Source organism: Gossypium arboreum, chromosome 9 (genome assembly GCF_025698485.1).
Source record: "Gossypium arboreum isolate Shixiya-1 chromosome 9, ASM2569848v2, whole genome shotgun sequence".
Taxonomy (NCBI): domain Eukaryota; kingdom Viridiplantae; phylum Streptophyta; class Magnoliopsida; order Malvales; family Malvaceae; genus Gossypium; species Gossypium arboreum.
This window is the reverse complement of record NC_069078.1, coordinates 81,432,000-81,446,810: the sequence shown is the minus strand read 5'-3', so window position 1 is coordinate 81,446,810 and position 14,811 is coordinate 81,432,000. Positions and strand designations below refer to the sequence as shown.

At 32.6% G+C, this 14,811-nt stretch overlaps 3 protein-coding genes across 4 annotated transcripts; all 3 read left to right on the top strand.

The window, feature by feature from the left end:
- The first annotated feature begins 676 nt into the window (after nt 1-676).
- LOC108454881 (ubiquitin-conjugating enzyme E2-23 kDa-like) lies at nt 677-5,613 on the top strand. Its single transcript, XM_017753486.2, has 7 exons — nt 677-828; nt 2,802-2,875; nt 3,561-3,640; nt 4,079-4,193; nt 4,473-4,525; nt 4,715-4,843; nt 5,083-5,613. Exons 2-7 carry the CDS (start codon nt 2,832-2,834, stop codon nt 5,217-5,219), a joined length of 558 nt encoding a protein of 185 aa, XP_017608975.1. The 5' UTR covers nt 677-828; nt 2,802-2,831; the 3' UTR covers nt 5,220-5,613.
- A 363-nt stretch (nt 5,614-5,976) lies between these two features.
- LOC108455423 (probable inactive receptor kinase At2g26730) lies at nt 5,977-7,993 on the top strand. The gene is made up of 2 exons (XM_017753980.2): nt 5,977-7,270; nt 7,356-7,993. The coding sequence occupies exons 1-2, from the start codon at nt 5,977-5,979 to the stop codon at nt 7,922-7,924; spliced, it is 1,863 nt and encodes a 620-aa protein (XP_017609469.1). The 3' UTR covers nt 7,925-7,993.
- Nucleotides 7,994-10,907: 2,914 nt separating this feature from the next.
- On the top strand, nt 10,908-14,554 carry LOC108454765 (WAT1-related protein At3g28050-like). 2 transcript variants are annotated; one of them, XR_001866766.2, is made up of 8 exons: nt 10,908-11,278; nt 11,360-11,422; nt 11,503-11,619; nt 11,728-11,968; nt 12,045-12,203; nt 12,285-12,436; nt 12,762-13,709; nt 14,302-14,531. XR_001866766.2 is itself a non-coding variant. In XM_017753333.2 (7 exons), exons 1-7 carry the CDS (start codon nt 11,088-11,090, stop codon nt 14,423-14,425), a joined length of 1,047 nt encoding a protein of 348 aa, XP_017608822.1. In that variant the 5' UTR covers nt 10,932-11,087; the 3' UTR covers nt 14,426-14,554. The 2 variants fall into 2 exon arrangements, 1 of the variants encoding a protein (XP_017608822.1); XM_017753333.2 differs by lacking the exon at nt 12,762-13,709 and having other exon boundaries at nt 10,932-11,278; nt 14,302-14,554.
- The last annotated feature ends 257 nt before the right edge of the window (nt 14,555-14,811 follow it).

Genomic DNA, 14,811 nt, shown 5'->3' with positions numbered 1-14,811 from the left:
TTGTACAGGAATAAACATGGTTCGTAGTAAGAAGAGGTTAGTGCAGTCGAGTTTTGAAACAGGGGAAACTTTAACTAATAAACTGTACTAATTGGCCAAGTCAAAAATCTATGAAAAAAATTAGTAGATAGATATATGAGTTTAGTTTCAGGAAAAATTTACGGATCTTAATTTCGAGTTTCGAAACTCAAGATATGAATTTTTAGGTGACTACGATGCAGAATGGCAGCACATTCCGAAAAGCTTAAATAAACAATTTAAAACTATTTAAGTGATAGATTAAGTTTAGTAATGCCTCGTGCTCGATTCTGGCAACAGTCTCGGGTAAGGACTGTTACAATGTCATTACTTAAAATTAGAATGATCAATTTATTCTTTAATCTAAAATTAAAAGATAAATTTATATTATTTTTAAATATAAAAATTAATTATTTTTAATAAAAGATAAAATTAAATTCACTCATGATATAAACACCTTTATAATATTTTACCCTTACTTTATATATAAAAACATTTTAATAAATTTAAATTTAAATTAATATGTAGCAAATCACGAAAAGAAATGCATTAACATGACATTTCTCGATAATTTGTTGTCCTAAATAAAACCATGCATGCCACGTAACAGAGACTTTGAATCCAACACGTGCACATGAAAATATGACGACATTCACTCCCACTTCCTATTCAAAATATTAAATCTTTATTTTCTTTCCCTTTTCTCTATAATTTTTTTCCTTCCGCTCCTTCCCCATTTTCGGTTCATTTCTCCCTTTATAGGAACGATCTCCCGAATTATTTTTTGTTAAAATTACCCTTTGCTGAAACGTAAGATCCCCTGGTTTCATTCTCGCTTTTCTTCTCCCTTTTTTTATCTTTAAGTGATCAAACAGGGAACAATTTGTTGGTCGTTTCTTTTGTGTTTGTGGATGCCCTTTTGCCCCTGGATCTTAATTTATTACGTTCTATTAGGATGTTAAGTTTAATGGGAATGAAAAGATGATGAATTTGGTTATACTTCTATGTGTGTGTTTGTGCGCGCTTGCGCGTTTCTGATGCTATATTTCTCTATTTCAAGAATGCCTTGTATCTGTTTCCAATGCTTTAAGGAAGAAAATGGGGATCCATATGAATCTCTTCTTTTTTTTTTTTCTCTTTTTCCATTAGGCTACATTCTTATGGTAATGGGTAGTTTCTCAAGGATAAACGAGATTTGTATTTGTAGTATTCTAATGCAAATGTGTAGTCTAAAGATTTATGCTTTAAATGTGTAATGTAAGTGACATAGTGGACAAATTAAGGCATTTTTATATACTTTTATGGAAATGATCACAACCTTCTTGCTTTCAGCATTATTAGATTTTCCACTTTTAGACTTGAATATTGCATCTTAGGATTGTATATTGATTTATGAATCAAAATCGATGGTAGAAGAATAGGAAAATTGTTGATTCGTGAGATGGTTTTAATATGTAGTGTTTGTAATTGTGACACTTATAACCAGCAAGCAGCATTTGAAGTTTGTGCCTTTTTCAGTGTGCTAATTAAGAATTTTATATACTAGATTTGCAGCAGTATTAATATCTATGGATTACTGGGAATTGAAGTGCAGACTTGAATCTTCTATCTTTACATATTTTGCATTTAGATTTTCGTCAGAAGAATATGAAGCTGCTAAGGTTGGCTCTTTGCATCTAGGTAGTGTGTGTATGAACAAACTTGTCAAAATTTCTAAAACCTTGCATCTTTGGTTCAGGGTTACATGCCAATCCAAGTAATTAAAGAGTTTTGAAGTTGTTTCTCTAATTACAAACATTTACTCACATCCATAGATTCTTTTGATGGCAATCTATTCATATTTACATTTTAATGGCAATCCAGCAGGAAAATTTTTCTTGCTAAGACATTGTGCTAAGGCAATATTCTTTGTTTAAGAATTCGATATCAGTTGAAAGGTTATCAGTATTTTTCTTCCGTCTTACGTTCTTTATGTCAAATATACTATGAGGCTTTTCATACTGGCTTTCAATCTCATTACTTATAACTCTAAAGTCAAGGAATGTTTTACATGGATAACTAAATATTGCATTGCCATTTTTCAAAAAAGTGCGTTCTTTAACGTCTTTGTTTATTAAAAAAAACATTTCACTTAGCTTTAATTCGACTTTGTTAAACTGATGTACTTTTTTCTTAAGTTATTGGTTCATATTTGAGTTAAAGTTTTTGATCTGCATGCCAAGCTGTTGAGCTTCATATTGATTCCAGGATTTTTGGGCTAGCTATTTCCCGAAGATTAAGGAGCAGTGAATTAAATTGGTCATAGTTTAGTGTTTGTTATCCAGTGTAATTCAGAAATTGAAAATAAGCATGAGCATCAAAAAAAATTGTCTGGACCTTTTCAAATTTCTAAGGATTTGGTTCGTCTTTTTAAGAATTTCATGCAAGTGTAACTTTGGTTGATATGAGGATTTCTTCGGTTATATAGACTGCGATAAATATTCAGAACTCACTACTTCGACACCCTGTTTTGGATTAGTTCACTCAAAAGTATATACTTGTTTTTATCTCTGCATCAACATTTATTTTGGTGCAGGACATAAAATTTGAGGTTTCTTAGAATGCAGCCTCTAGGATTCTACAAGTTAATATGTGCCCTTCTCCCATTATCAGACTAGTTTTTTCTAGAATGTTTTAGAAATAAGAATATTTTGGACATGGAAGTATGTAAAATGTGAAGTTCATTTCATAAGTTTTAATCTTGCAGAAGTGCAAAACGTAATTTTGTTGTTGATATTCTGCAGGTAGTTTGGAATCTGCAATATTGGCTTAAAATGTCTTCCCCTAGCAAGAGGAGAGAAATGGATGTAATGAAGTTGTAAGTTTCTCTTACATATTTTATGTTCAGAATAGTTTGCTACTGTAATGCTTTTACTGATAGTATTTTGTATGGTGTTTTGGGCACTTCTTTTTGCAATTTTCTAAAGCAGTAGTAATTAGTGTGGCCAAGGCACCCAGACCGGCTGTCTTAATCACATAACAGGTGATGGATAAGTTGGGATGTTTTGAGTTGTAACCTTTTTAGTTAATAGGAGTAGCATCATGAAGATGTTCGTAGCAGAGATGGTAAATTGAATTTGTTGAATGAGAACATCTATATTCTGAAAATTGGATTTCATAGGGTTGATGGGACTATAATTTGAATGGCCATTATTCATTAAATACTCATGAATGTCAACTGTCTGTGATACTGTTTTGTTTCTTTTCTACAATTAAGAAATCCATGAACAGTAAAAGATGTTGATGATTTTCAGCTTTCACCTTTACTCAGCAGTGAGTTCATTGCATTATTATAGGGCATCCTGTCACTTTTAACAGACCTAGTGACATATTTTTCTTTTTGTTTGCCTGAGTGATTATTTCAATTCTTGATACTTTTATTTTATTCAAATGAACTCTTTCCATTTCCACTTCGTGAAAGCTTTGCTGAATTTAGAAATTGCTGCTAAACTTGGATTTTGGCCTGAGTTGCTCATGAGTTTTTTATTTTTAATTTTATCTAGGATGATGAGTGATTACAATGTAGAAACAATAAATGACGGGCTCAACGAATTCAATGTCAAGTTTCATGGTCCCAAAGAAAGTATGCTTATACTAATCTGTTCAATTTACGTTCTTTTTTTCATGTGTGTTTGATATGATCCCTCTCACATAGTATTTATATGTTTAAGCATGTACTTCAGGTAGTCACCTGGTTGTTATTATTATTATTGTTATTATTATAGAGAGAGGATACAATATCTATTTATCATTACAAAGTAAACAAAACACCTAGATGATCGAGTTCCAAAATTTGCATTCATAATACGAATGAAAAACAAGTGCTGGACCAGCAGAGAACTGTTCCATAGTGTTTTATATGCTTATAAATTTCAAAATTGTTGATAATTTTATTAAATTTATTATATACTTAGAGGGCTTTATCTATGCTACAGCTTATAACAAATTGTTTCTATTGCTAGTCCAAGTACTTGTTTTTAATCCACTTTGATTTCTTTTATATCAACTTCAATGCATACAGGTCTCTATGAAGGTGGGGTTTGGAAAATCCGGGTTGAGCTTCCGGATGCTTACCCATTCAAGTCTCCTTCTATTGGATTTGTGAACAAGATATTCCACCCAAATGTTGATGAACTGTGAGGAATTCATAATTTCAGAATTGACTCTTACAAACTATATTATCTTTGCTGTTTAGTTTTTTTCATTCTTGTCTTCAAAAATAGTCCTTTTGAGCTTTCATGGTCAGCCATCTAAAATTTGGAATTGATTTGCTAAGAAAAATATTTAAGATGCTCTTGTATTAATTGTTAATAGACAAGGATTCCGTAACCTTTTTGTATTTCTGGGTATGCCATGCTGATTCTTGTTCAAAGTTGACTGAATCCGATTTTTTTTCTGTATTCAAATAATTGCAGGTCTGGTTCTGTTTGCTTGGATGTTATTAACCAATCATGGAGTCCAATGTTCGGTAAGCATCAATTGGATTACCATTGCTTACAATCAGGAGACCTTTTTCATTTTCTTGATTGACACCTAACATACATTTTTTGCATTAATAATATCCTTGGTTCTTCCATATACAAATTAGTTCTTTTTTTTCTTTTCTGGAATTTGTAATGGAAACTGAGCTATATACGACTTTTACCTGTTATTGCAGATCTTTTAAATATTTTTGAAGTTTTTCTTCCACAGCTCTTGCTTTATCCAAATCCTTCAGACCCTCTAAATGGGGATGCAGCATCATTAATGATGAAGGATCGAAAGCAATATGATCAAAAAGTAAAAGGTAAAATATATTGAATCGGTTTATCTTCTTTTCCTCCGTTCTGAATTTTGCTCTAGTCGAATGGCTCCAATGTACACTGTGCATTTGGAAATTTTGTGATCCGGTGGTAAACTCAGGATTACTGCTTTATTACATTTATCCATGAGTGTGTAAGAAATAGAGGGTGGTTGTTGACTAAGTATTCATTTCTTGGCTGAGTGATGTAACTAGTGTCTTCTTTTTTCCCTTCATGGAAGCAGAATACTGTGAGCGATATGCAAAGAAAGAAGACATCACGAAATCCGCAGCTGACAAGGAAACTGATGATGAGGATGACATCACTGATGAAGATACTGGATCTAGTGATGATGAAATTGCTGGACATGCAGATCCATAACCACCTTGGAAGGTCTAGCTTCTACGAATTAAACATTTGATAAAAGCGATGATGAACCCCCTTTGTTGTTCTCATCGGCATATATTAGATAAAAATAGAAGTGGCAAGTAAAGTTAGTGATTTCAATATGGTAGGGCTCAAAAGGAAAAAAAAAAAAAATAGCAATAACTATTGATACATTAAACTCAAATATTCTTATTAGACACCAGCTTGTATCTTCTTTCCCCGTAGATCCTGTACTAAGGGAATACATGGTCATGTATTTGTATTTGTATGTGGTTGGTATTTGATTAAATTTGTTTTAACCTCATGCTGGAAGAATAAAGATTTTAATAACATTTGTTTTTAGCCTAATGCTAGAATAATAAAAGTTTGTTTGTTAATATGAAGAGAATCCTTGGAAAAGTTGCAGTTTTACTTTTGAGATTTATGCTTTTCTAGGACCTGAAGCATTTGGCTCGTGAGTTAGATGGCAACCGAGAAAGACATGCACTGTATTGCAAGGATTCTTTGACACTTTCACCTTGCCGGCAGTCAATTTTAAATGCCACTTTGGTTTATTGACTCATTCCTTGCTCATTATTTGAGTCTTACAGAACGTAGCAAACCACATACTCAAATTCAGCCATATGGCAAAGCAAAAGTTGGCAGAGCATGTAAACCATTTTATTTCTGTTTGTTCTTCAACAATTCGTGAACAAGCAATCCCTTTTCCTTAAAAGTTGGTAGAAACCTTGCTTCTGTTTGTAAGTTGAAAATGAACCGAGTTTCAATCCGGTTACTGCCCATTTTGATCTTTCTGCTCTTCAATGTCTCAAATTCAGAAGATGAAGAAGTAAAGCAATCCCTGGTGAGATTCATGGACAAACTTGCGGGTGTAACTGCAAAGACAGATCAAAGTTGGGGTTGGAACACGACATCAGACCCCTGCATACACAAATGGAAGGGCGTATCGTGCGACACTCAGTTGCTGTCCGTCAAGAAAGTAGTTCTTGATGGGTTAAATCTCACCGGAGTTCTCGATATTGGTTCAGTTTGCAAGGCAAGTTCCCTTCTCGTGTTTAGCATCGTCAAGAACAATGTTGCTGGATTGATAAAGGAAGAGATGGGGAATTGCAAACGTTTAACTCATCTGTATTTAAGTGGTAACCAATTATCAGGTCACCTTCCGGATTCTCTGAAAGAGTTGAGTAACTTGAAAAGATTTGATATCTCCAACAATAACTTCTCTGGAAAGGTTCCCGATTTGTCTCAAATTTCGAGGTTGATTATGTTTTATGCTCAGAATAATCAACTTAGCGGAGAGATACCAAAGCTTGATTTCTCCAATCTGATGCAGTTCAATGTCTCCAACAACAACTTCAGGGGTCCACTTCCTGATGTAAAAGGCCGGTTCTCTGCTGAAAGTTGGTCGGGTAATCCAGAACTAGGTGGAGAATTTATCTCAAAGGAATCCCCTCCATCAGCAGCAGCACCATTATCTCCACGAAAATCTGAAGATTCATCAAGGAGACTGCTTCTTATCTACTTTGGTTATGCTGTTCTTGGACTTATTATTCTGTTGGTCGTTGCCTTCATATTAATCAGCAAAAAGAAGCTGAAAGAAGCCAAGGCTGATTTTGCGAAAAAGGGAGTGAACGCATACATTAGCAGTACTTACGATGTATCCAAGATCACTGAGCATAAGTCAGAAAATTTAGCAAGTTATGAAGAGAGTAAAGCGGCAATGTCACCCCTTGTAGTTCTTAGAAGTCCAAGGGCCCAAGGTTTAAGGTTCGAGGACCTGCTTCGAGCTCCGGCTGAATTGCTTGGAAAGGGGAAACATGGAAGCATCTACAAGGTAATGCTTGATAATGGGTCGACAACCTTGGCAGTGAAGCGGGTAAAGGACTGGAGTGTTACAAGTCAAGCCTTCAGTAGAAGAATGCAGAGATTGCACCAGACAAGGCATCCGAATATATTGCGATCACTAGCTTTTTATAGTTCCAAGCAAGAGAAGCTCTTGGTATATGAATATCAACCAAATGGCAGTCTTTCCAAGCTACTCAACGGTAATGTCATTGTCACCTATGCTTGTTGGTTAGCAACTAATTGGGCTCTTTTCATCACTACTGATATGGTTCCTTGTTGATTCAGGATCCCGAAATGGCCAGGCATTCGACTGGGGAAGCAGAATAAACGTTGCAGCTACTGTTGCTGAGGCATTAGCATATATGCATGAGGAGCTGAGTGAAGACGGAATCGCACATGGTAACCTGAAATCAGCAAACATACTGTTCAACAACAACATGGATCCTTGTGTGAGTGAATATGGGCTAATGATTTCCCACAGTGAAAATCCATCATCGAATTCCCACTCCAACAGTTTCAGCTTGGATCCTGCCCGTATCCGTACAAGCTTTAAAGCAGACATCTATGGTTTTGGGGTGATCCTTCTTGAACTTGTAACAGGAAAACCGGTCCAGGGTGATGAGTTGGAATTGGTTCAATGGGTTAACTCAGTGGTTAGAGAGGAGTGGACTGTTGAAGTGTTTGATAAAGGCTTACTTCTGGAAGGTGCAAGTGAAGAGAGGTTGCTGATCCTTTTGCAGATAGCATTGAAGTGCATAAATCCTAACCCTTATGAAAGGCCCAACATGGACCAAGTTGCTGTTATGATCAACACGCTAAAAGATGAAGAGGATAAATCAAGCTCCCATGTATGAACCACTCCAATGTCATACTTCTGCATTAATTCGATTGTTCATCAATCGGCCCAATTTTCATTTCTGTAATTTATTAAAAAGGTTTTTATATTTAATGTATACCTATAAAATACAAAACCTTATTAAATGTAATAACTTCACTTCTTCTACAAAATTTTGATTGCAAAAAATTACTCATAGCTCTTTCTCAACCCTTAATTAAGAGAATAATATGTTTCAGTATATTCGAACTCACATCATTATATACTGACAATAATACTAATACTAATCGAGTTAAGACTCAACTGACAACTAAAACGGTAATTAAATGGGATGATTATGTTCGGATTAAAAAAATGGTTAATATATAAATTGCTCTCTCAACTTAGCCGCTTATAACCAATTGATATTGAGACTTTTTGTATAATTAGTACATAAATTTGGAATTTGTCACACTTTGGTATATCTACCATTATGCCATTAAAATACAAAAATATAAAAAATGTGTTGCCAACTTTTTCTCAGATTACAACTAGGATTGATGTTGACAGTGACACTAACATTTGAGAAATGTAAATGTTAAATTTTGAATTTTTTATATTTTTACAATTAATTTTAATTTGTATATAAAAATATCTTATAAAATTTAAAGCATTATATATAAAATATTATAAAATTAAAAATAAATATTTTTAAATTATTGTGAACTGATTTGCAATTTAAAAGATAATACATAAAGGAAAAGGAAAAAAATTAAAGTATAAATTCACTAATGTATTTTTCAATAAGTGATAGATCACAATTTATCGACCCATCTTTTTCAATGGTTTTATTCAAAATTTTCTATTCAATGTATTTTTTCCATTTATTAACTTATTTTGGATCAAATTTAAAAATTTTCTGAATATTTATTTATTTTTGGAATAAAATACCAAATATCTCAAAATTTAATTTAACTTTCTTTTGCTTTTGCTGTTTTGGGTCGATTTTTAAATTTTCTAAATATAATTAATTTTCTTTTTAGATAAAATTTCTAAATCCCTAATTTAATTTATTTTTCTTTCTATTTTTCCATTTTGGATATAATTTAAAATTATTTATTATATCTTTTGGGTTAAAAGTCTTTCAATATAATTTATTTTTCTTTTTACATTCTTTTTGTGTAAAATTACAAAAATTTAAATTCAATCTATTTTCTTTCTATTTCGCTGATCTAGATAAAGGTATCTACTCCTTTTTTTCACTATTCAACTACTTTATATCATTATTAAAAAAAAACTTTTTACGTTAAAAATCCGTTATAAAAATCGTTTACTCTTTTATATTAAATTCACATCCAATTAAATCCTTATCATTATTTAAAAGAATTAATTAAGTCCCCTTTTAACTGTTTGTTCTTGATCATGTTGACTATTAAAATAAATTGACAGACCAATCAGATGACAACACATGATAACTTTTGATTTAATCTAATATTTAAGCCTTTATATTAAATTTGCATCCAATTAACCCCCAGTCATTATATAAAATAATTAATTGAGTCCCTCTGTTAACAGTTTCTATTATTGACCACGTTGACCATTTAAATTTTAATTATTCAAAAGTGATTAAATTATACAATAATGGTAAAAAATAGAAGGACTAAATTTTTAAAATAAAAATATGAAGACTAAATTCCAGAAATACAGAGAGCACAGAAATTTGAAGTATATTGTAACATTTAAATTTTAACTATTAGTCTATAAACAATTAACCCAATGCGAGATATTAAGATGGATGTAAAGAGTAAATCTATTGATTCGGGTTAGTATTATTTTTCATTTTGGGCGATATGTAATTTTATTAATCAAAGTCATTTCTTATTTAAAAAATTTATCTAAAAGGAATAAATAAAAGTTATAATTTTGTTAATTCAAATTAAATAATTTGATTATAAAAATTGATAAATATAACAGAAAATAATTTCATTTTAAGGAGTGTTCAAAATTAATTAAAGTTGCAACTTTAATATACTTAAATGAATTATAATTCCAAAATATTACTTCTTTCGATTTGGAATATCTGAATAATTTTGATTATGCAAGTTAACGACATGTTTCTTTCTTTTCATTTATTTTTATTTTATATAATTTCATTATTTAAACTATTTTATTTTATTTTAATGTAACTATTACATAGGTCGCATTATAATTATATTCATATGTTTAATTATATAAATATGCAGTTTTCACACATACATATGTGCATCTTAATTACTAAGGTATATAATTTAGGTATATGTATATATAATATACAAAACTAAGAACTAAAATATAAAAATATTTTTTAACAAAATTTTCTTATCATATCATTCTTTTTTATATAATATCTAAAATTTTCTATAGTCTCGAGTTTCAAGTTTGAATAGAGTTGAACTTTACAATTGAATAACTCGAATAATTTGAATAATGATCGATGTAAATACTATTCGGACCCTTTCAAATTTAAAATGAGTAAATTAATCTCTCAATAAAAAATACAAAATAATTCAAAATAATTTTCAAAAATTCAAAATATTTATAAAAATTTCATAATTTATTTTTTTACTAAATTATTTAAAAATTCAAAAAATCTAAAAACATATATAGAAAATTAAAAATTAAAAATTTTCTAAAATAATGATTTTGGAAACTAAATAAGTATTAATAACTCAAATTTATTATATTAAAGGATTAATGATTCGATTGAACACTCACACCTACCTTCAACCTTAAAATAGTAAGAGAATGCGTTTCAGCGCATTCGAACTAACGTCCTCCTAAACTAATAACTATACCGATACCAATGAAGTTAATACTCAATCGGCATTAAAATATAAATTATATAAAAATTAGAAGATAATATATAAAAACAAAACGCGTACGTAGTTCGTTGGTTGGTTGGTTAACATTCCATTGGACATGGTAGATTATTAATGGTGTTAATTAATTCTTTTTCTTTTTCAACAGTATGGAAATGAGTTGCAGCACGTGATCAAATAGTCCATTTTTCCTGTCTTAAAATTACATTTTAGTGTCTACCTTTTGTCCGTACTCCGTTGCAATCCCGATGATAAAAGTGAAACTCAGAAAGAGAAAATTATTTTTATTTGTACCAGCGACTTAAGTCAACCACCAACTCCCAGCGATCAGGAGAGAAAGAAGAGATGAAAGTGAAGTCGTGGTTAGTTGAATCGGCGCCATTTGCAGCCATGGTGGCTGTGGAGTGCCTGGATGTTGGCTTATCCACCCTCAGCAAAGCTGCCATGTCCAAAGGAATGAGCCACTTTGTCCTTGTCGTCTACTCAAATGCTCTGGCTTCCCTCATTCTTCTTCCAGCGGCTTTTTTCTTCACAAGGTTCTCATCTATTTATCAATTAGATCCATGGATGAGCAATTAATGGTAATTATTTCTGTTTCGGGACTTCCTTATATGCAGGAAAAAGCGGCCACCAATTACTTTATCTTTTCTGTGCAAAATTTTCTGCTTAAGCATTGCTGGGTATGCAATTAAATCTGAACAGAGTTCAATAATTCCTTTATTGGTGAAAAAATTGGGGTATGAAACCGGGTTTTTTGCAGGATCACTTTGATGCAGAACTGTGTAATCACCGGTGTAAGTTACAGCTCTCCAACCCTTGCTTCTGCTCTTGCCAACTTAATCCCAGCTTTCACTTTCTTGCTTGCTGTTATCTTCAGGTTCGTCTTTGCTACTATGCCATTTGTTTTTGTAGTATAAGGCCTAATCAGCTGTCTTTGATCTTTGCTAGCTATAGCAGTTTTCCCATTTTTTTTTTAACTTTATAGGATGGAAAAGCTAGAGTTGAAAAGCCCAAAGAGTCAGATCAAAGTGTTGGGCACCTTGGTATCCATTTCTGGAGCGTTCATTATGACCCTTTACAAGGGTCCTCCAGTACTTTCCCCACCAATTCAACCGCATTTACACCCATCTCCTTCTACCATGTTAACAACATCTAACAATTGGCTCATAGGTGGCCTCTTCATCGCTACTGCCTCTTTGTCACTTTCAGCAAACATCGTTGGTCAGGTAATTTAATATGCTATTTCATAATCCACAATGCTTTGGCTACTTCAAACTGATACTTTCCCTACTAAATTTGAAGGCTGCGGTTCTGAAAGGGTATCCATCGGAGATAACGTTGGTTTCCTTCTATTGCCTCTTTGGGACCATTCAATCTGCATTGGTTACTTTGATTTTTGAAAGAGACCCCAACGCTTGGATGTTGAGTCCAGATATCGAGCTCATTTCTGTGGTCTACTCAGTAAGGAGACTGCAACTCCCCATGTTAGCTTTGTCATTTTGGCAAATCAAAGCTTAGTAACTGAGACCGATTTCGTTTCAGGCTTTATTTGGAAATGTGGTAACATTCGGCGTGCAAGCATGGTGCATTCGGCGTAAAGGGCCGGTCTTTGTGGCCATGTTCAAGCCCTTAAGTATTGCTATTGCTGCCTTCTTGGGGTTCATTTTCCTTGGTGAAACGCTTTATATTGGCAGGTACGAATTTCCTTATTATCATTTTTAATTTGCTAATTTTTGCAAACTTAGTAAACTGTTCATGAACATAAGCAAGGGCTCACCTATTAATTAGCAAATGAGCATAAATAAGTTTAAAACTAGATAAAAACGAGCTTATTAATTTGCTCACCCTCGTAGTAGCAACGAGATAAAATATAAAATATTTGAAGCCAAAGTATAAGTTGTGTTGTACGAATAGGATAAAAGAGAGTAAATTATTATACTAGAAAATTACACAGGTTTATATTTTGCCGCAAAAGATACAAGTGAAACATTACAAATAAAGAGTAAAAATTTGTCTTAGGAAAAATATGACGGATGATTCAAAGATGGAGGAGCAACCACCCATTTATAGTAGTACAAAATCTCCACAACTTTGTATTCTTTAGACGTGAGATTGTGTTATTTCAATAAGTTGATTATTATAAAGGGATGTACTAAAGTTGAACACAATAATAGGCTACAAATAGACGACCAGTTGATTTCACAAGAGATACTCTAAACAAAAATTCCTTAACTTGGACATAAAATCAAAGGAACTTTTGACAGAAACATTGTGTAAATTGGTCTGAATTTTGTGGAACTATTCATTTAAGCCAAAGAGCTTCTTACAATGATGTTTATTCTCTATCCGCATCATTTACTGCTTATGTTTAAAGGCTCTAGCGAGGCTCATAGTTGTGACTAAATCAGGGGTTTATGCATTTGAGCATTTAATCGGATGGAATCATCTAATCCAGCCATAAATAGCCTAACATGTTGTTTTGCCCGAATGTACTGACTAGCTTGTCTTAATTTTTATCGCAATTGTCAATGATAAAGCTCTACCCTTCCTATCTGTTTCAAACTAACCAAATCTCCCAAGCGGAAGGACCAAAACAGAGGGAGCAATAATTGCTGAATTATAATCATTTCAGCACACCCCTCTAACTTAATCTGAAAAATATCAAAGTTGTGCCTCATCCAGCATGTGGAAGGTTGCCAAACTTTATCTACCTCAGTCCTGTGTTGATTTTCGAAAAACTATTCACACCGATGCAAGCCAAATCAAAGGATCTTCCGATCGATCAAACTAATATCATTACTTGGGAATAGTTTTTTCAAGTGGCGAAATTGCCCCACTCGGGGGTGTTTCCGTCACGCCTCCTCCAACAGCTGATGGGAGATGGGAAGTATTAAATCACCCTTCAAAGGACTACGTACGTGTTGGCTGAAACCTACGCACACAACCCGAATAAGTAAACATGCAATGGTATTAGCTCACCCTATAAGTTTGAAAGCATAATAGGTCTTTGCTCTTATATTCTAATCTTATGATGCCATGTTTGTTTTATTTTACTTTTGCAAAACTGTCTTAAAAGTACCATTTCTTTGTTTCTTGTATCACAAGTCACATTGAAGTTTTGAACATACGATGCTATAGTGTTATGTGATTCATTCATCAGTTTTTCCTTCTCTATGCGGAAAACTGCTTTTGGAAATAGGATTGTTTACCTTCGTAAACTTTTACATATTTGCGTTAGAATTAACACCACAAGAGCAGTGTTTGGCAGATGAGAAAGGTCAAGAAAATCAAGAGAGAAAAAAACTTGAAACAAACTTCTATCAATTTGATTTTGTAGACTTATCTCTTTGGGTTATTCTTTATCAATATTTCTATTACATCTCTTAAAATTCAGTGGCATTGTGATATGTTCCGCTTTTGTTATAGTGGATCAACATCACAAATTTTATAGTAATTGATCTAAGTTACCATAGACGAAGGAAGCTGTATTGCATGCAGCTATTGCACCACTTTTACCAAAACTTAACAACGAGATAATAATACTAGTACTCCTTTGCAGTATTGTGGGAGCAGCCATAATTGTAACGGGCTTTTATGGGGTGATATGGGCACAGTCGGACAAGGAAGAAGTGGGCAAGACAACAACCACCCCCCTCTTAGATGGACATGATGCAGATGCCTAAATGATTAAATTTCTATTCTTTTTAAAATGATACATTCATGAAATTTTATGGGTTAGAGCAAATATTTTATTAATTTTGTGTGTGCTAATTTAAAAGATCAAAATAACATGATCCGTAGATTTTAAGAAATCAATTAATGCAAGTATGCTTCCGCATCTAGTTTTATTCTTGATGATTTAGCATTGAATCATTACATTATTTTTGTTTGGTTTTGACATATATGGTTTAAAAAAAATAGTCAAAGATTACGGTTTTCGGTTTTTTAATTGCACTATTAAGACATCCTTATTTCGGGTTATTTTAGAAACTCTAGTGCAATCAGAAATTTTAGTTTTGAGCTTTGACAATTGGGTAAATTTTAAATTTGAATATTGATATAATTATAT